The 20275-nt window shown below is 45.3% G+C and overlaps 1 protein-coding gene across 3 annotated transcripts in view; it reads left to right on the plus strand.

Annotated features, from left to right (window-relative positions):
• Positions 1-20275, plus strand: part of NF2 (NF2, moesin-ezrin-radixin like (MERLIN) tumor suppressor) — a 468843-nt gene that overhangs the window by 53034 nt on the left and 395534 nt on the right. For all 3 annotated transcript variants that reach the window (XM_069214589.1, XM_069214587.1, XM_069214588.1), the window contains exons 4-6: positions 8879-8962; positions 10382-10450; positions 12233-12315. In XM_069214589.1, the coding sequence (XP_069070690.1) occupies positions 8879-8962; positions 10382-10450; positions 12233-12315 (236 nt within the window). The remainder of the gene's footprint in view (positions 1-8878; positions 8963-10381; positions 10451-12232; positions 12316-20275) is intronic.

Genomic DNA, 20275 nt, shown 5'->3' on the forward strand with positions numbered 1-20275 from the left:
TCCTGAAAAACTTGTTCTTCAACAGGTTTTCCTCCTCTGGAGAAGTATTCCAGCCTGTCTGCCTGCACCAAGGAGTGGGCTGGCAAAGGTGTGATCGCCATTTGCTTCACTGAGGACGTAGCCTTCCTGAAGCCGAGCCATCCGTGGCCATCGCCCGTTAGTAATCCTGCTGAAGGAAGTCATACCCCCTCCCTTCAGCAATTCTTTGTTCCTGGGAACGCTACACAGTTCCTAGCAGAGGGCCAGCATGTTATCTCGGGTGATAACTGCAGCAGGTAGTCAGGAAAGGCTACTGGAGATTTGGGCAACGAAGCGGTGACTTTCTAAAGTCACAGTTGTAGCATCTTCCCTAACCCTGGAGCATGCAAAGATCACACCAGTCACAGAGTTCTTGATCAGAGGTCTTTATTCCTCGTCATACAATCACACAAGTAAATAAATGATTAAGCCATAGCCATTAATAACCACTCCTTGACACCTCCCAGCAGGTTGCGCAATCTCTCCTTAATTCCGCCTAGAACTGCAAGAGTCCTGGGTGTGCCAGGCTCCTCATAGGGGAACAGGGGTTGTACCCTCTAGGTTTAGGGTACAGATCCTAGCGCACCTAGTCTTAACACTACATACCTCTTGTTAAATAGAAAATACAAACAATTTGATATCGGATCTCTGAGTCGTCGAGGTGCTCGCATTAGTTGGTTAGATCGAGTGGTGCTCACAGATGGATATGCATTCTGATCAGGCATCAACAGTGTAGAGTCTCATGCTTGATCTGGACTGCAAACCTCATCGAAGATTGCAGGAGCTGATGAATGTTGAGGTAAGTGTCTGAAATGTGACAAATCATGTAATGTTTTTTCCGGGATGCTGGAACGTCACCATGTGTCCAGTGCAAGATACCATGTTCCGAGTTTCAACATCAAATGAAGTGTTAATTTTTTGCTTTTGTTTAACTAAGACCAAGTAATTTTCATCGACTACTGGTTCCTGAGCTTGGCAACACCGATCAGCATACGTCTTCTGAGAAGTGTCCTGGGCCCGAAACTTAATGGCATCTAAGGATTGATTCACTATGGCAGTTTGGTTCGAATAGCTCTCCCAAACAGTAAGGTAACAGAACTCTTACCATTTGTGGAGTTAAGAGTTGAGCAGTTAGCACGGACAGATTAGCATAAGGCTTGTCTCAGTTCACTTCCCTCCATTGCTGTTTGCTGAATTACTTTATTGGGAGTGCAGTTGAATGGTTCATAAATGCCATTGGTTTTAGGCCACATAGGTGTACTTTTCTGATGCTTGACAAGAAACTCCTTGAATCCTCAACTGTCGAACGGCAGGCCATTGTCTGATTTGCGAATGACGGGTATACCCCACACTGCGAAGATGTCGACCAGTTACTCGATAACCTTGTCATGAGTGGTAGATCACATTTCCTCCCCTAGTGGAAAGAGTGAATTCTAATCAGTGACTACCATGAGATGATATCTGTTTCCCAAGTGCCCAAAGAAATAAACAGCAACTCTTTTCCAAGCGTGGGTACAAAGATCACACATTGTCAATGGGTGTTGGGTCACTTTAGGGGAAAGGCAGTTATAAAGATGGCACTCTTTCAGTTCCCTCTCAACTTGTTCATCTAGGCGCTGGAACCACACTCTCAGGGCTCTTTTGGTGGCTACAATGACCTCCATGGGACATTTCAATTTCAATAACTTGCTACCAGAGGTTCGCAGGTATCACGGTTCTCGAGCCTCTCAGCAAAACACTCTCCTTGATTACAGACAATTCATCCTGCACATCTAAAACTTTTTGAAATTCAGTGTGGTCGTCCAGAGGTCGAATACTCTTTTTTTTCCACGACTGGGTTGAAATTATGTCCCTAAGAATGAGCTTGTGCTTGTCTCCTTCGTAGCAGCAGTGATCTATTCAAAGGATAAGGCTGCTGGCGTACTGGACCTTACAGTTAAGTTAATATACTCTTCATCTGTTTTGAATGTTTAGCTGATTTTGCATAGAGGTACTCGTGAAGAATAGTCAGCAACTTTCTGATCTTTAACTGGCTTGTGCACAAGCACATAGCCGTACTCTTGCAATCGCGACCCCCACCTCTCAATGCGAGGGAGCATCTTGGCTTTCAGTTGCCCATAAATAGTGAGCAGCGCTTGGTGGTCTGTGACCATGGTGAAACACTTTCCAAACAGAAATAAATTAAAATGTTCACAGGCCCAGACAACAGCCAAACTCTTCTTTTCTGGCCCATTCTGTGTCAGACAACATTTGGTTAGCATAAGCCATGATGTGTCTCTGAGCATTTGGATGACCATTATGTTGAGTCAGGATGGCCCCAGCCCCACTGGGCTCGTATCTACAATGAGTTCAGTATGGAGCTTGGGGTCCAAATAGGCCATCTCAGTCACATTCTCAATCACATGTTTTTTCATTTTTAAACTCTGATCACATTTTACAGACCACTGAAAAGAAACATCTTGTTTGGTCCACTGTCTCAATGCGGCACTCACTGTAGCAAAGTCACAAGTGTACCTTGAGCAATAGCTGGCCATGCCGAAGAAGGATCGCAGCGTAGCGACATCTTGTGGGGGACAAGTAGCTGACCGTGCTGGAACGTTATTTGTGTCAGCAGTCATTCCTCCATCAGAGAATATGTGCCCAAAGATTTTAAGCTTGTTTTTACGAAACTCACACTCTGCTGTGTTCAGATTGAGATCTGCATCTGGAAGTAATTTGCACACTTGTGTGAAAGCTTTGTCATGCTCTTCCCTTGTTGCTCCACACTAATATGTCATCAATGTAGTTGAAAGCATGCATGACTGGTTGAATTATGTGACGTATAGCATCCTGAAATATTTCTGCAGCTGATGATACTCCAAAGCTCAATCATTATATCTGAACAAACCAAGATGAGTCGAAATAGTGATAACGTATCTACTCTTTCAGCTCGAGTTGATGATATCCCTTGGTCAGATCCAGAAGAGAGAAGACTTTGACAACATTCAGCTGTATGCTTGTCCGCTGTGTGTGGACCCAGATGTCGTTCTCTCTTGATCGCTTTGTTGGCTTAGCGCATATCGACACAGATGTTCACTGCACCTCCTCTTTTCTTTTTGGGCAGCATCACTATGAGTGAAATCCGTGGCGTAGGACCAGTGGAATGCTCAATGATGTCATGTTTCATCAGTATTTTTAGTTCCTTCTCAACAGCTTCATGCAAATGAAAGACAATTCTGTGGTGCTGCTGAGCAAAAGGGCGAACGTCCTCATTAATGCGAACTGTTGCTTTCATTGTTTTGAGTCTGCCAAGGCCATAGAATAATGATCGAGACTGACTTACAGTTTCGGACGAAGTGTGTAAATTGTAATTGAGGGATATTGGTCCCATGTCAGCAGCAATGGCAAAGCTGAGCATGCATGCACTGGACGAAGTTCCTGGAAGTATGTGAATCAATGCTTCACAGACACTGCCTTGTAATTCATGGCCCCTTGAATGATCCTTGACTTCGCAAATGCTTGGAGGCAACCCACGTGTGTACCTCTGTGTTTGACAGATTAAGATGCGGCACAGGGAACCGGTTATGAAACTTCTTAACTGGCATGATATTAATCGATGCACCACTGTCTGTGATAAAGGTTATGGGGCAACCGTCAGCCTTTATTCCGATGTTGGGGCAATGCCCAAATTAACTGGATTTTTCAGTTTGACGACTTCTTGTTGACACTTAATCTGCCTCTCAGGCAGCCAGCCCAACATGTGCCTGACATCCTTAGGTTAACATCATCATTGCACACCCGTCTTGTTCACTGACTCTTGTTGATGACGTTGAGGAGTCTTTGCAATATGAGTTTGACGATGATCGAATCAGTTGGGTTTATACTTGTCGCAACTGATGTTGCTTTTTGGCCTTGTGGGCGTGGCAAGAATGTTCTGGCACACATTTTTTTTTGTGCCGCATTTGGTTTCTCTTTCGCCTCGCACGCCATTAGGAAGTGGTTTCTGTTCCGGAACCCTTGCACATCTGTCCTATGACAGTACATTTGCTCTCGTGGGTATATGAAAACCTACATTGAAAACACACCTTTTCCTTCTTCGAAGACGTCGATTAGTGTGCATCTGCAGAATGCTTCCACTTCCTTTTCATGACTAGAGCTAATTCATTTTTCGCAGTTCCAGCTTCCATATCAGCTGCTTTTCTTTCTGCTCTTGCGGCCATTAGTATTTTGTCTAAACTGAGTGTCTCTCTCAACATGCGTAATCTGAAAGAGTCCGATAGACAGCCATTATTGATTCTTAAAGCGTTTTGCTTCATTGTTGAATTCTCTAAATTTCAGTGTTTGAGTGCATAAAGTCTTTTAACAAAGTTATCCATTGCCTCATCATCTTGCTGTCTTGCCTGACTGAAAATTTACCTTTCGTAGTTGACGTTTGGAGTTGGAGTTGGATTGAACTTGGTATTCAAAGCTTCCCTGATATGACAATACGATATGGCCTCTGTCTGCGAGATTTTCTTCAACAAGTCCTTCTCCGTCACCAGCAAGGTTATGTTAAGTATTTAGTGATTTTCTTATCTTCTTCGTCTAGGAAATCTAGGAAGTCTTGACATCTCAATCCATGCAGTCCACTGGGCACCAGTGTTATGTTTCTTGGCAGTGGTGGTTTCAGACACGGAGCTGCAGCATAGTTTGCACCCTTTTCTGTTTGAGCTGACAGTATATGCTGTTCAGGTGGCAGCAGCCGCACTTTAGTGGCAACTGCAACTTCTGTAACCACAGGCCCCATGCTTGCGCCGGGGTTGCCTTGCCAGAGCAGGGGTCGTAAATCATCGCTCTCCTCCTTGACGGTAAGTAATGATTCTGTCTCTCGCATTTCCCACTGTCTCACTTTGCTTTCTGGATCATACCTGGTTGTCACTGCCTTCAGCAGTTGGCTTTCTTCAGTGATGGCTCTGTTATGGCGCACCACAGGATTCTGGTGGGTCGTTAAGCACTCTCCTTTGTAGGGCCTTCCACTCTTTGAGGGCCGTATGAGGGCTGGAGCGGTGCTTTGCTTTCACATGCATCAACTTTTACCTACTTCTGATCGAGTCGAGCACACGTGGCACACCAAGCAGTCTGCTGGGTTGTTGCAAACACTCTGGGAGAGCAGCTTTGTTTCTTTGGTGCAAGTATCTGCTTACTTGTCACCAGTTGTAGTGTCTTCCACCGCCCAGGAGCATGCAAAGACTGCGCCACACACACAGCCCATGATTAGATGTCTTTATTCCTCAGCATACAGTCGGATACTAAATCACTGATTACCTCATAGCTGGTAATAACCACACCCTAACACCTCCATGCAGGTAGCTTAATCTCTCTTCTAAGTCCACCCAGAACCGTAAGGGTCCTAGCCCACCTTGTCTCACGACACTTAAACCGCTCTATTAGAACATACCTTAAATTCGATCTCAGCAATGAGTTGGGTTTAATGTGACGATTAATTTGATACCTTGGAGTAATATCTTTGGTGGTTGCAAATGCCAGCTACCACTTAGGGTACTGCCTAGTGAAACACCATGCTAGCCAATGGGACCACCGGCCCTGCTACAGTGAAAATGGCAATTTTGTGTTTTCTTTGTCAGGGCATGTTAGACACAAAAGGAATATGCCCTTCTTTTTAATATGACGCACCCTGCATTATGGACAACTAAGTCCTTCCCTAGAGGTAGATTACTAATATTAAAAAGGACATTTGTGACCCTGCAAATTGGTTTTGCCTTGCCATGTCGAGTTGGCAGCTTTAAGCTGCCCAACTAGGCTATAGTGTAAGGCCTAGAGTCAAGTTTCCACCTCGTCTCAGTAGTGGTGGCTCCATTAAGTGCTAGAGTCCTCTTTATGATATTTAACTGACTAGCCCTGGGTAGCTCTTGTATTATATATTAGGGTTGACAGTGCTACACTCCACACCGCAATGTGTCAAGCACAGCACATGTACCCACAACCAAATCGCTCCAGCAAGGCCGGTAAATACCCCACCAGCCATATGCTACAATAACTCGTGGCACAACAGAAGTGCGATTTGAAGAAGAAATTAACCGACCATTTGCTGATCACGCTGTCTCTCCACTACTGATATAGTTCTCCATGGTATCAGTCAGATTGTGATTCCTCCTGGACCTTAGACCCAATGCTCCTGCCCCATCCATCGCCCACAACCCTGCATCTGAGTAGATGCCAGCGAAATAGGTGCAGGCCTCTAGGGCAGAACTTACTGGAAAGGCATGAGTCTTTGAACGAGTCGATCAGGAAGCCGTTAGCAGCGCTGGGCGGCTCAGCAGTAGTAGTTTCAATTGTAATGTAATGGTCTCAGACATTCGTGATATTTACCTTTTTAATCTGAAGGCACACAGAGATCAGTGCTTTCACTCATGTGACTCTTACATTACCATCAGCAAAGCCAGTCTATGCTCCACACAGATGGCATGGTGCCATCCACCAAGATATTATCCGCCTTCCGTGCTCTCCCATGAACGTAGCTACATCTGTGCCCTGAGGTGGCTCAACACCCTTGACCCCTCAATCGAAGGGAGTGGTCCAGTTCTCAAGCAGGCCCAGCTGACACCCTCAGTACCCACAAAGTCAGTCACGCTGCAGTAGTCGACTGCCAGCACCCCCACCCCCACAAGTCCGGTGCTTCCTCTGTGATAGGATGCAGATGTTGTTCTGGGTTTGGCCCCTACCCACTCAGCACATGAATCAACAATGGTTTGCTCTCGCACAACAGGCCTCATATACCTCCCAGTGCAGCAGTGGTTCCAGAACGTAAGCAACAGTAGACCTGTGTCTTAACTGGGGCGCTAGGATACCAACGTGGGTGGCACTTTCACTGTGCTTGGATCAGCAGGGTCTGCTCCAGATGTGCATGACAATTTCCGCTGTGTTCATTTTGCAAAATTATGTCAGATGGTTTACTCTGGCTTTTGGAGCTTAAAACTGTGCAGCCATTTTGGTTTGTGGCTCCCTGGAGGAGCCTTAAATCCATTAGGTAGCCTCATAGAGGATTAACTTTTGCCCCATGGCTAATTAAAAATGTTATACCATTCAACATCAGGATTGAGAGTTTAGGATTCCAATAGCCCAAACCAATGCAGGGTATTATCTGATCTTACATATTCACTTCTTTAATATTGGACTTAAACACTGCACAGGCTGAGAACTATGGTTAGACAAATTCCATCTTAATGAGTACAATTTTCTGAAACGTATGTGATTAGATTCTGCTCTCAAGGCTGGATTGAAAGAGTTCTTGGGTTTTGGGCCCTGCACGCCTAGTCACATGCCTCCGTAACTCTGTCACTAAAAGGTTTGCAGTTAGATAATGTGTAAGTCTGCTCTTTGTAGATTCCTGGCTGGGATACAAAGAGGGGCAGATTTTTTAAAAAAAAATTTATCTGTGTTGTCCGCTTGTTGCCGTAAGCTTTGTGTAACTTGCAACATGTGTTGGAAGTTTATTCTCAACTCCACCGAACGTCATGGGACAAATTGAGGCATGGACTGTCCACCTGAATTTTGTATCATTTGAAACCCACCTGTGAGTTCTTTGGGGAGTCCACTGTTGATAATGTAACAGTCCAAGTGACTCATTACTAATGTTCTGGTGATTTCTTCATGATGTTTGCTTTGCAAGAAAGTATGATTTTTCTGAGTAAAGAGTGTTGTAATTTGGTGATTGAGACCATTACAATCATCATCTTCCTCATACCCTTTAACTTTGTTTTTTTTGGCTTTGGTCAATCTCCTTCCATGTTGTTCCTTTGCACTCTTGCCTGTTGGATTACTTCCATGTGTTTGTTCCCTCCTCTTTCCTTGTGTTCTTTTCTAACTCACCTGCTGTCCTCTTTCCACTATCTTGTGGAGAAGTGTGGCACAATGGTTAGAGAGGCAGACTCTGATGCAGAGATCTGGTCCGGGACCAGGGTTCAATTCCCACCTCAGGGGGTTTTGGGCTCAATTCCCTTGAAACAGATAATTCTCGCCTCTGTGCCTAATCTAATTAATGGGTCCCACTCTGTAACTCTGGGCAATAGCTTGCTTAATCTCCACAACAGCCCTCACAGCGCTTGGATGCTTGGCTTCACCCTGGGGCTGTCCAGGAGTGGGCGCCTCACAGGGAAAAGCCAGGAGGGGTTCCGCAGCGGTATGCGCACAGCGCCTTGAGACCCTAATGGGTGAGTAGTGCGCTATACAAGTGCAAAGTTTACAGTTTACAGTTTTACTATCTTACTTCCCTTCCTTTTGTTTTACCTTTTACTACTTCCCACTCTTTTGATCTTCTATTTACTTTTTTCTTGTTTTGCTCTCACTTACTGTCTGCTTTATTAACTTCACCTCTACTTGTCCTACTATTTTCTGCAAAACATCCCTCTTCCCGCTGATTGAATCTGATTACTCTTCCTTCATTTCATTACTGCTCACCTATGGTTCTTTCTCATCTCTGCTGACAAGAACGTGACACCCTGACCTAATCACCTCTAATTCTCCAAGTTTTGTTCTCACTTCACTTGTCACCATTTACTTTCTCTTTCCCTTCTTATTTGGTGTTGCTCTGCTTCTCCTCAGAGCCTTCACCCTATCTCTGCATTGATTAACTCTTCCTTTTAACCTATATTCTCCCTCTTCTGCACTTCCATTTGCTTCCTTTTCTCCTCAGCACTTTGTAGATTGCTCATTGTTCAACACTACCCATGTTTTGGTCTTTGATTTATCAAAATTACTCTTTGCTCTGCTGTGAAACCCTGCTTGCTTACTTTCCCACACTTTTAACTGGATCTCACACTTGTCATTTCTGACCCTACATTTATAAATGTATTCCTTTGTCTTCTCTAATTGCTTCTAACAGGTGAAAAAGCAGATATTGGATGAGAAGATTTTCTGCCCTCCGGAGGCCTCTGTACTTTTAGCATCCTATGCCGTTCAGGCCAAGGTGGGCAAGATGAAGCCTGGTATTTGACCTCAGGATCATTTGTTAAAAATGTACATCAGGGTCTATGATGTAAACAGCATTTCCTCAAGTATGGCACATATACTATCTCCTTGTGTCTTGACATTTCTTGTCACAGCTTTAGTTTACCCTCTGGTACTTCATTTCCCCGGTATGGGCTGTAAAGTGATATTAACAGGTTGTAACGTTCATTGGGTGCAGTTCTTTGTATGTGATCAGAACGCTGTCATCTATTAGATCCTGGCTGTGGGTCATAATCTGTTTTTCTATTGTTTGCATTGCTCCTCCACTGCCGAGTTAGCCAGTGCTACTCTGCCCTTCTTGGGTTTTGCTTTCTCATACTGCTTACATGCACCCTCTCCAGCCTCACCCCTTGTCGTCTTCCTTTTTTCCTCTCAGTTTCTCTTTCATAATTTCATGTCACATTTCTTTCTTTACTTCACTTGCATGACAAATGTACTATTTCTGCTTCCTACCACCATCCTTGCCGACTTTGAGATGTTTCTTCTTTTGTGTCCAGTTCTCAAGCACACACAACTCATCCCTCCCTTTTGCATGTCTTGCTATTCCTTTCCATGTTCTTCATTTGTTCATTTTCTATTCCAAACTCCCTTCCATGTGTATTTGATCCCTCATACAATAAGTCGGTTGGCAGTCACCTAATTTCTCTTTCAACAGAAGCCCTGTTCTCCTTATTTCTACGTATCGCACTGTATGTGTCTCTCACCTCATACTTATGCATGTGCCTCATACAGGTTCCTTCCTGAGTCTGCCTGCATGGTTCCAAGTGTGTGCAGTTGTCTAGGACAGTGTGTCCCAACCTTTTCATTTCTGTGGATCCCCACTTTATCATTACTGGAACCCGGGGACCCCCACTGAATCATTATTGGAATCTGAGATTCCCCTCCCCTCACCCCCAAGTCATCATTGAAAGCTGTGGACCTAATCTGTCAATATTATTTTATTTTCTAAGCAGTCACGGACCCCTAGGGGTCCCCCGGACCACAGGTTGGAAACTACTGGTCTACCAGAATACATTCAAATTAGATTTAGCCTGAAAATCTCCTTTGTGGTATCAGCTTTTGATGTATTTTTTTCAAGAACTCCTTTCTGTGAAACAGGCTTGGGGTTTATCGGTTTCCAGTATCAGTTATCACTGCAGATGCCATGTAATCGCACTGCATTTTTACATTATTTGTGAGACTACCCATGATTTTTGAGCCAGAGAGCTGTCCTTATTTTGCCGTTAGCCCCGGTGTTCCCTTCCTGTGATATTCCCTCTTCCTCTTCTGTTGCATTTGAAACTGCGAGAGGTGCAAACATTTCCTGTTTATAATTGTTTTCTCTTTTTCTATATCTTCCCTACCCTCCTCACACGCTGTTTTGCTATTTTTCTTCCAGTTTGGAGATTATGATGCAAATGTTCACAAGCCTGGTTTCTTGGCACAGGAAGAGCTTCTTCCGAAAAGGGTAAGATTTTGGTCATCAATGGGTAACTGAGCAAGTTCAGTACACAAAAAGTAAGTATGTGGAATGTGGTCTTTTGTTTGAATATTTTGTATTTTTACCTCTAACATTAGTAGAATTGCAGATGCTGACTTAAGGGTAGAAGATGGCAGTGGGGTGGTGCCTTTTTTGATTATTTGAAGAAGAGGGGATGTTTTCATTGTGAAGAGTACCCAATAGTACGATTGTGAGACCTAGTGGTGACAAAAACAGTATTGAGCCTTAGGCAACATAAAGATTTGAATAGTTGGGGTTTCTGGTATATAAATAGTTCTAAGGGTGGGTCCAATTAGCTTGTTGAATCATAACTTGGTACTTAAAAAACCTGTGTGGATAATGAATCACCCACCCCCATAAACATTATGTTGTCCATGCTAAAAGCTTACTTTGCCTTTTTTCAGACATTGATTCTCAAACTTATGTCTGGCATAGTAAGATGATTTTCAGCTTTTTAGGACTGTGCCCATGTTATTGCAGTCAAATCTTTTTACCACCAGTTCATTACGCCACAATTAATGATTGCCAATTAAATCTCTTTGAGTTAAAAAGGCAGTAATCATATATTCATGTGTGAGTAGATACTTCAGTTGCTTGTTCGAAACAACACAGATACGTCAGTGGTGGTTAGGTACCAGGTTAAATGTTCATACCAGATAGCCTTTCACTCGCAGAGGCAAAGTGAAGTTCTCAGTACACCTAGCATAATGTCTTGAGTCTTTAATTTGAATTATTCAAGGAAGCTTAATCTATATAGTTTTTTTATCTTCATTTGGATGCTCACCTTTCTTTGCAGGAGCAGTGCAAAGCAGCTGGTGCTTTTTCCTATTTGATTTTTTTTTGTTGGTTGAATTTCCTCATACCCTGCATATCAGCTGGCTTTTGGAAGTTTGTAACTATGTTTAATCCAATAGTTTTATACAGGCTACAAACTGATTAAAAACCGATTGACCTCAAAATGTGACCATGCAAAGCTAGAGAAGCATGGCAACTTCCAACCTATGAGGTGAAGCAGCAGGCAAAATTGGTGGGGATGCTTGCAATACCATGCTGCAAGGGAGTGTTTGTGGATATGGATGATATCCACATATGCTTTAACCCCAGGGTTGTCATCACATTATTACGTTATGCTGTTTACGACAAAAACAGCTGATTCGTAGCTTTGCTTTTTATATTCCCATGTCTGGACACAAACCTGTTTGATAATTGGTGTGATAACCAAAATCTGCCAAAGTGGTGTCTGTTACAGAGCAAGGCAGCATTTGGTTCAGAATTATTCAAAAGCTTTGCTTGGTAGTAAATTCAACAGTCCGTGGATGACATTATCCTCTGACAGTTAGTCTTTTCACAGTGGCTTGGAATGCCCTGTAAAATTCAGGCAGTGTAGATTTAGACCATTTAGATTTGAAACCAAGTATTTTTTTAAATATCCAGCATCTCACCAGTTGGGAGGTGCTGGGGCTTGCCATTTGGAGCAATACTTTAACATTTATTAGGCATATCTTACAGGTGAAGATGTTGACTAACAATTATAGTTATCTGCTCTAGATCATTGCATGTTCTAGTTTCAAACTTACAATATATTTGGCTGATCCCTACTTTATATTAGGACAAACAATAGTAAATGTTAGCAAATAAATATTCAGTGCAAATCTGACTCAGCCTGCAAAACAAGCCTAGGAGTCCTACTGTTCCTTTGTAATACCGTTCTTTGTAGAACTGATACTATGCTTTTTACTTTGTTGCCAGGTAATAAATCTATACCAGATGACTCCTGAAATGTGGGAAGAGAGGATCACAGCCTGGTATGCTCAGCATCGAGGAAGAGCCAGGTAGGTCACTTCGTAGGTGAAAACCTTTGCATGTAAACCACATAGCCTTAGCAGACATTATTGAACACCGATTTGTTGAGCCATTTTCACCATTTTAATTTGTCTAATGCCACACAAATTCAGTCTTTCCATGGCCTGATGTCAGAGGTATCTACTCAGTTCCATTGGGCCTCCCCAACTCGTTGGGATCCCTCCTTCCTGCATGCAGGTGTGCAAACTGCCCTTTTTGAAGATCCAGTTCTTTAAGAATATAAAATCCCTCTCTCACTCTTTCTTTCTCTTTCCTTTCTATTCATATACCTTCTTTTTCATTCTTTCTTTCTTTGGTTCTTCTTTGTCCTTTGACCCGTCTTAGGGCGAGGCTCTATAGGTTAGGGACCTCCTTATACTGCTGACAAGATTATTAGAATACTGCATTGCACCCTATAACATTGGTACAAGCCCAAAGAGGTCTCGTCATCATGAGTTTAATCGTTCATTTACTAACTCCAAGAAGATTGATCTAACATATGCACAATCCCTCCATTCTGAGGTGGAGCCTAGATCCCTCTTGAGTCCTGGTACCAAGCATTTGTACTGGTAGCAATGCGTACCCATGGAAAGAGCTTGCTGCACCCTTAGGTCTCTCGTTAAGTACAAGGGGATGAAAGGAGCAGGTTATTACCATGATCTTTCTAAGCAGTGTCTCACTGTATGGAAGTTAACTAATAAAAAAAAAAGACCAAAGGAGCAGTGATGTAATAGAATCCTCACACCCTACATACTTCTCCAGTATGTATCTCAGTATCTCTTGCCGATGGAAAATAAAAACGCATTCAGCAAATGGTCAGCACTCCACAGCTTATAGTTGTCCTTGATCCCAAGAATTTCATAGATCAAAGAAGGAAAACTGTAGCTTTTCCATATTGTAAGCAAGGATAACAGGTTTTACAGTTTTAATTGATGTTGATTATGACTAAGACTCACAGGTTTGTGTTTACTGATTTTTACAGGTAAATATATACAAAAACCATCTACTTTTCTGCGTTTATTTTTAATTGTGGTGTAGGAAACTGCCTCTTTTGACATGGTTATCCCCCACTTTTTGTGAGGTACATGATGTGATTTCAACAGAAAGTGCACTGGTTTCCTGCTAACCAGGTCCCCAGTGCCAGAGCCCTTTCCAAAATATGCAAAGTTGTTTCCCCAATAGGCAAATCCTTTAGCACCCTTTGTACGTCCCTAGTAAATGGTACCTCTGGTATCTAAGCCCTGCGGTACTAAAGAGGGTCCCTAAGGGCTGCAGCACCAATTTTGCCACCCTAAGAGACCCCTCACTAACCATGACAGGCTGCCATTGCAGGCTGCATGTCTTGATGCAGACAAAGTGAAAACACAACATCGCAGAGAACCTGTGTGCATGTCTCCTAACACTGCATGCAATATATGTAAGTCACCCCTCTAGCAAGCCTTACAGCCCTATGGCACAGTGCATTATATTACATGTTTGGGCATATCTGCATGAGCAGATATGCCCCTGCTATGTCTTTGACAATTCTCAGACATAGTGAGTTCCCCAGCTATATGATAGGGTTTTTTGGTATCAATCATCTTGTATTGGTGAACACACACTGATACCGGTGTTGGATTTACCAATACATGCACCCAGAGGGCACCTTAGAGGTGCACCCTGAACCTCTACCAGCCTCTGGTGTGCTCGCTGAGCAGCTTCTGCCAGCCTGCCACTCGAGACACCGTTCTGGGCCCCTAATGTGAGAGCCCTCTGCTCTCTGGAGGTCCAGAACAAAAGCCTGTCCAGGAAGAGGGTCTAACACCCCCTACCACAGGATGACCTGCTTTTTAACCTTCCTAAGGTGGCAAGCCTCAAGGGGCTGCCGCCTTTGGAATGCAAATCTTGCTCCCCTCACTGGAGAGGAAGCCATGCCCCCTGTCCAGAGCCCATCTGGCACCTGGACAGGTGGAAAAATTAGCTAGTCGGGTAGGCGTGCCACATCTAGGCTAGTACCACCCCTAAGGTGGGCAACTGCGAGATGGACGCGATTTTTCAGAAGTAGCTATCTTGGTGATGGCATACTTAAGAATTCTAGGCCAGGGTTATGCCTACTTCCCACAGGAAGTGATCATATAGGATGCGTAGTGATCCCAAGGCTCAGTACCCATCGGCTGCAACCCTATACACACCCTACTTTTAAATTTAGTATTTAGGGGAGCACTTGGCACCAGAGAAGCAGATCCTGACCACCTAAGAAGACCAAGTACACTGAAGAATCGTGATAGCAGAAGAGAAGAAAAGAAGCAGCTGACCTGGTCACAACCCTGCTGGCCTGTCTGTCTCTCGACAAAATTTGCACCAAAGACGACTTGCCCTGCAGCTGTGACTCCAGAAGCCCAGGAGTGCTGCCTACCTTTGAAAAGACTCAACACCTCCTCTGAACTGCGGATCTGTTCTCCAACGAAGGGACTCTCAAGCCTCTGGAACTGCCAACATCCGACATCTGAAGTCACCACTGCATCTGCTGTCTCTGACCCGAGTTGACATGGACTACCGGTGCCAACAAGGTTCCCCAAACCTCCTGAGTCTGAGTCCATCATGGTTTGACCCCCTCCTCGACTCCCAGACAACGCCTGCAGCCTTTGTACTGAGCCCCCCTGTAAGGAAATGCCTCCTTGGCATTTTTGCCCCCTGACTTTTTGCCTTTGCTGATGCTATGTTTTGAATTGAAAGTGTGCTGAGGCCTGCTAACCAGGCCCCAGCACCATTGTTCTTTCCCTAACCTGTACTTTTGATTCCACAATTGGCCCACCCTGGCCTCCAGATAAGTCCCTTGTAACTGGTACCTCTGGTACCAAGGGCCCTGATGCCAGGGAAGGTCTCTAAGGGCTGCAGCATGTATTATGCCACCCTAGAGACCCCTCACTCAGCACAGACACACTGCTTACCAGCTTGTGTGTGCTAGTGAGAACAAAATGAGTAAGTCGACATGGCACTCCCCTCAGGGTGCCATGCCAGCCTCTCACTGCCTATGCAGTATAGGTAAGACACCCCTCTAGCAGGCCTTACAGCCCTAAGGCAGGGTGCACTATACCATAGGTGAGGGCACCAGTGCATGAGCACTGTGCCCCTACAGTGTCTAAGCAAAACCTTAGACATTGTAAGTGCAGGTTAGCCATAAGAGTATATGGTCTGGGAGTCTGTCAAACACGAACTCCACAGCACCATAATGGCTACACTGAAAACTGGGAAGTTTGGTATCAAACTTCTCAGCACAATAAATGCACACTGATGCCAGTGTACATTGTATTGTGAAATACACCACAGAGGGCACCTTAGAGGTGCCCCCTGAAACCTAACCGACTATCTGTGTAGGCTGACTGGTTCCAGCAGCCTGCCACACTAGAGACATGTTGCTGGCCCCATGGCGAGAGTGCCTTTGTCACTCTGAGGCCAGTAACAAAGCCTGCACTGGGTGGAGATGCTAACACCTCCCCCAGGCAGGAGCTGTAACACCTGGCGGTGAGCCTCAAAGGCTCACCCCTTTGTCACAGCACCGCAGGACACTCCAGCTAGTGGAGTTGCCCGCCCCCTCCGGCACCGGCCCCCACTTTTGGCGGCAAGGCCGGAGAAAATAATGAGAATAACAAGGAGGAGTCACTGGCCAGTCAGGACAGCCCCTAAGGTGTCTTGAGCTGAGGTGACTCTAACTTTAGAAATCCTCCATCTTGCAGATGGAGGATTCCCCCAATAGGATTAGGGATGTGACCCCCTCCCCTTGGGAGGAGGCACAAAGAGGGTGTACCCACCCTCAGGGCTAGTAGCCATTGACTACTAACCCCCCAGACCTAAACACGCCCTTAAATTTAGTATTTAAGTGCTCCCCTGAACCTAGAAAAATAGATTCCTGCAACTACAAGAAGAAGGACTGCTGAGCTGACAAACCCCTGCAGAGGAAGAACAGAAGACACCAACTGCCTTGGCCTCAGACTTACCGGCCTGTCTCCTGCCTTCCAAAGAAACCTGCTCCAGCGACGCTTTCCAAGGGACCAGCGACCTCTGAATCCTCTGAGGACTGCCCTGCTTCGAAAAAGACAAGAAACTCCCGAGGACAGCAGCACTGCTCCAAAAGAACTGCAACTTTGTTACAAGGAGCAGATTTAAAGACCCCTGCAACTCCCCGCAAGAAGCGTGAGACTTGCAACACTGCACCCGGCGACCCAGACTCGACTGGTGGAGAACAACCAACTCAGGGAGGACCCTCCGGCGACTCTGCGACTGTGAGTAACCAAAGTTGTCCTCCCTGAGCCCCCACAGCGACGCCTGCAGAGGGAATCCCCAGGCTCCCCCTGACCGCGACTGTCTGAACTCCATTTCCCGACGGCTGGAAAAGACCCTGCACCCGAGGCCCCCAGCCCCTAAAGAAACGGAACTTCTGTGCAGGAGTGACCCCCAGGAGGCCCTCTCCCTTGCCCAGGTGGTGGCTACCCCGAGGAGCACCCCCCCTTGCCTGCCTGCATCGCTGAAGAGACCCCTTGGTCTCCCATTAAAAACTGAAGGAAACCCGACGTGTGTTTGCACACTGCACCCGGCCGCCCCCGCGCTGCTGAGGGTGTACTTTCTGTGCTACTTTGTGTCCCCCCCCCCCAGTGCCCTACAAAACCCCCCTGGTCTGCCCTCCGAAGACACGGGTACTTACCTGCTGGCAGACTGGAACCGGGGCACCCCCTTCTCTCCATTATAGCCTATGTGTTTTGGGCACCTCTTTGACCTTTGCACCTGACCGGCCCTGAGCTGCTGGTGTGATAACTTTGGGGTTGCTCTGAACCCCCAACGGTGGGCTACCTTGGACCAAAAACTGAAAACTGTAAGTGACTTACTTACCTGTGAAAACTAACAATAACTTACCTCCCCCAGGAACTGTGAAAATTGCACTGTGTCCACTTTTAAAACAGCTTATTGTGTTTTATGTGAAAAGTATACATGCTAAAGTAATGATTCAAAGTTCCTAGAGTACTTACCTGCATTACCTTTCAAATGAGCTATTACATGTAAAATTTGAACCTGTGGTTCTTAAAATAAACTAAGAAAAGATATTTTTCTATAACAAAACCTATTGGCTGGATTTGTCTCTGAGTGTGTGTACCTCATTTATTGCCTATGTGTATGTACAACAAATGCTTAACACTACTCCTTGGATAAGCCTACTGCTCGACCACACTACCACAAAATAGAGCATTAGTATTATCTCTTTTTACCACTATTTTACCTCTAAGGGGAACCCTTGGACTCTGTGCATGCTATCCCTTACTTTGAGATAGCACATACAGAGCCAACTTCCTACACCCCCTCTACCACTACCCCTCTGGTTAGTAAAAACAGACATCTAAGGACACCTCTGCACCCGTCGCCCCTGAGCTGTGAAGAAGAGGACCAAAGGTGCCTACCTGTGCCCAAGAATCGTGAGGCCTGAGCCCGGCTGTTGGTTCAGCCCAACTGGCCTTCTGGCCAGAGCCTGCAGCCTCTGTCCGTAGTGACCAATCCCAATAGGAACTGAGTGCTGTTTTGCTCTCTGCACTCGGCCGCCTCCCCCCTGCCATTGAAGGTGTACTGTGGGTGCTACCTTTGACCTTGCCCACTACTCACCTTAACCTTAGGAGACTGTTTTTGTAAGTCGCTGTATTCTACTTGTTTGCAGAACTTGTTTTTCCTCGGCTAGGATAACATTCCAGAACTCAGAAATTGCACTCTACCCACTTTTCAAAGTGAAAAGAATTCCTATTTAAAAACGTACTTACCAGAAAGATTATTACTCCAGTATTGGAACTTTCATAGATTCTCATGTTTGAATCATTCCCCGTCGCCGAGATGGGAGTCCCCGGTACCTTAAAAAAGACAATGTCCCCAAAGACATAATAGCAATAACCTTTAAACTCTACATTTTAGTAATCTATCCAAGTCCTTATATAAAAAGGACCAAACTTGAACTTCAGCCCATCAGGGTGCCCCACCCTCTAGAACCCTCCTGAGAGAAGCTCCAGTACCTCAGATTTTCCAAGCACTAGTGCCCAATGTTTATATACAATGGACAGCTGCAGGAGTTTTCCATCAAGCCCATAATGGCCATTTGGCTTAGCCTTACCCTAGGCTAGGAATGGCCAGATACCCAACCCTTACCGATCTGCACAAGTTGCCCCTTTATAGCAAATCTGAAGCAGTTACCATATCTAAGTCTAAGTGTCTGAAACCCTCTTGCTACTTTACTCCTTTTCTTAACTAATTTCTCCTCCACTCCCGAAGCTGTAAAAAGCTTGAACAAAGAGTGTATTCTATGCTTTGGATACAATGGAAAGGTGGGTATTCTAATCAGAGAAGTCACAGGTATTTCAGTTACAGATATTCTGAGGTCCATGCTCCCCTTCCTGTCAGGTTAGTCATTATGTTCATATAATGCCATGACGGTCCAATCCAATTGAATTTAGTGCTGAAAAATGCAGGTCACATTAGAATGCTGGACGACAAAGGGTAGCACTGAAAGTTAAACCAGTAATAGGTATTACTACTTCTTTAGCTAGATGGTTTCTTGTGTTCTGATTTGTGACATGTTGTTGGAAGCTAGCTATCTGTGTAGTGTACCGAATGAAAGGGTACACTACGCAAATAGTCCAGATGACTGTTATTGGTTTTCAAGGGTTAAAATAATAATCATCCCAAATGCTCTCTTTTGTGGTAGTGTGGGCTAACAGCTGAGGCTTATTAGAGGGTAGTGCTAACCATTTGTTGAACACAGTCAATAAATGAGACACACATTCATGAAGAAACTGAAGACCAGTTTTTAGAAAAATGCAATCACTTTTACATTATATTTCAACTCCGGGAAAAAAATCTTCAAAAAAAGTACTGTGGGAATTCTTCACAGTGGGGGTAAGTAAATACACCATTACACTTTTATACTGTGAAGTACTTTTACTGCATAGGGGTCTTTGCAGATTGTTTTTGTGGGTTCCCTTTATGTTGTAGGGTGCTGAGGGAGGGGAGGGGGCATGGTCACTAGGATCACCAGCAGTACAGTTTTACCTGCCCTGGGGTGTTTGGGTGGAGAGGTGCTGGATGGATCAAGTGCCTTGCGCACTGCATGGTTGACGAAGAAGGGAACGGGGCACCTTGAAACAAGCTGAAGAGGGTGACGTTGGGACAAGTCTGGGAGCTCCCAATAGGGAGCTCTGTCTATGGGGGTCCTGGGCGCAGGGGAACACTGTTGGTTGTCGTGGACCCGGGCCATCGGGCTCAGATGCAGAGGGTTTTGGTCGGCAGGTGCTCCTATATCAAAGGCGCCCACGGTTCTCGGTTAGACCTGCAAGAGGGGTCCACTCTGTTTGCTGGCCTCTGTAGTGCTAATGTCCCTCGTCAGCTGGTTTTCGGTTGCGGCTTTGGAGTCTGGATTGGAGTCAGACAAACTTTGGTACCCTGGGAATCGGTGCAGGACATCCCCAGTGGGTTCTGGTGTCTTCTCACTTGGTGGTAAGGCAAATCTGACCTCCTGGAGCACAGTGACCTTCTCCTGGGCAGCTTCTGCGTCACTAGACCCAGTGGTCAGCAGAACAGTGAGCCAAACTTTGTGGTTGGTGCCTGCAGGCAAGTAGCTTCTCTGCTTCAAGAGAGGCGCTGATGCCTTGGCAAAATGCTGGAGGTCCTCCAAGTCTTTTGGAGGATGCACAGCTGCAGGACGAGTCGGGTTGTTGTGATTGTTGGGACAGGAGCAGGTGGGCAGGCACGGATTTGTGCCAAAATCCACCAGCAGTCCGCACTTCTCAGTTCTTCGACTCTTCTTTTTCCTCTTCTTTTTTTCATTCAGTTGAATCTCTTCTTCTGGTGTCAGGGGGGCACCTAAATACTCAATTGAGAGGTGTTTATGGGAGTGTAGGGTAGTAGCCAATGGGCTACTTACCCTTAAGGTGACTACACCTC

The sequence above is a fragment of the Pleurodeles waltl genome, chromosome 11 (assembly GCF_031143425.1).
Source record: "Pleurodeles waltl isolate 20211129_DDA chromosome 11, aPleWal1.hap1.20221129, whole genome shotgun sequence".
In the NCBI taxonomy this organism is placed as follows: Eukaryota; Metazoa; Chordata; class Amphibia; order Caudata; family Salamandridae; genus Pleurodeles; species Pleurodeles waltl.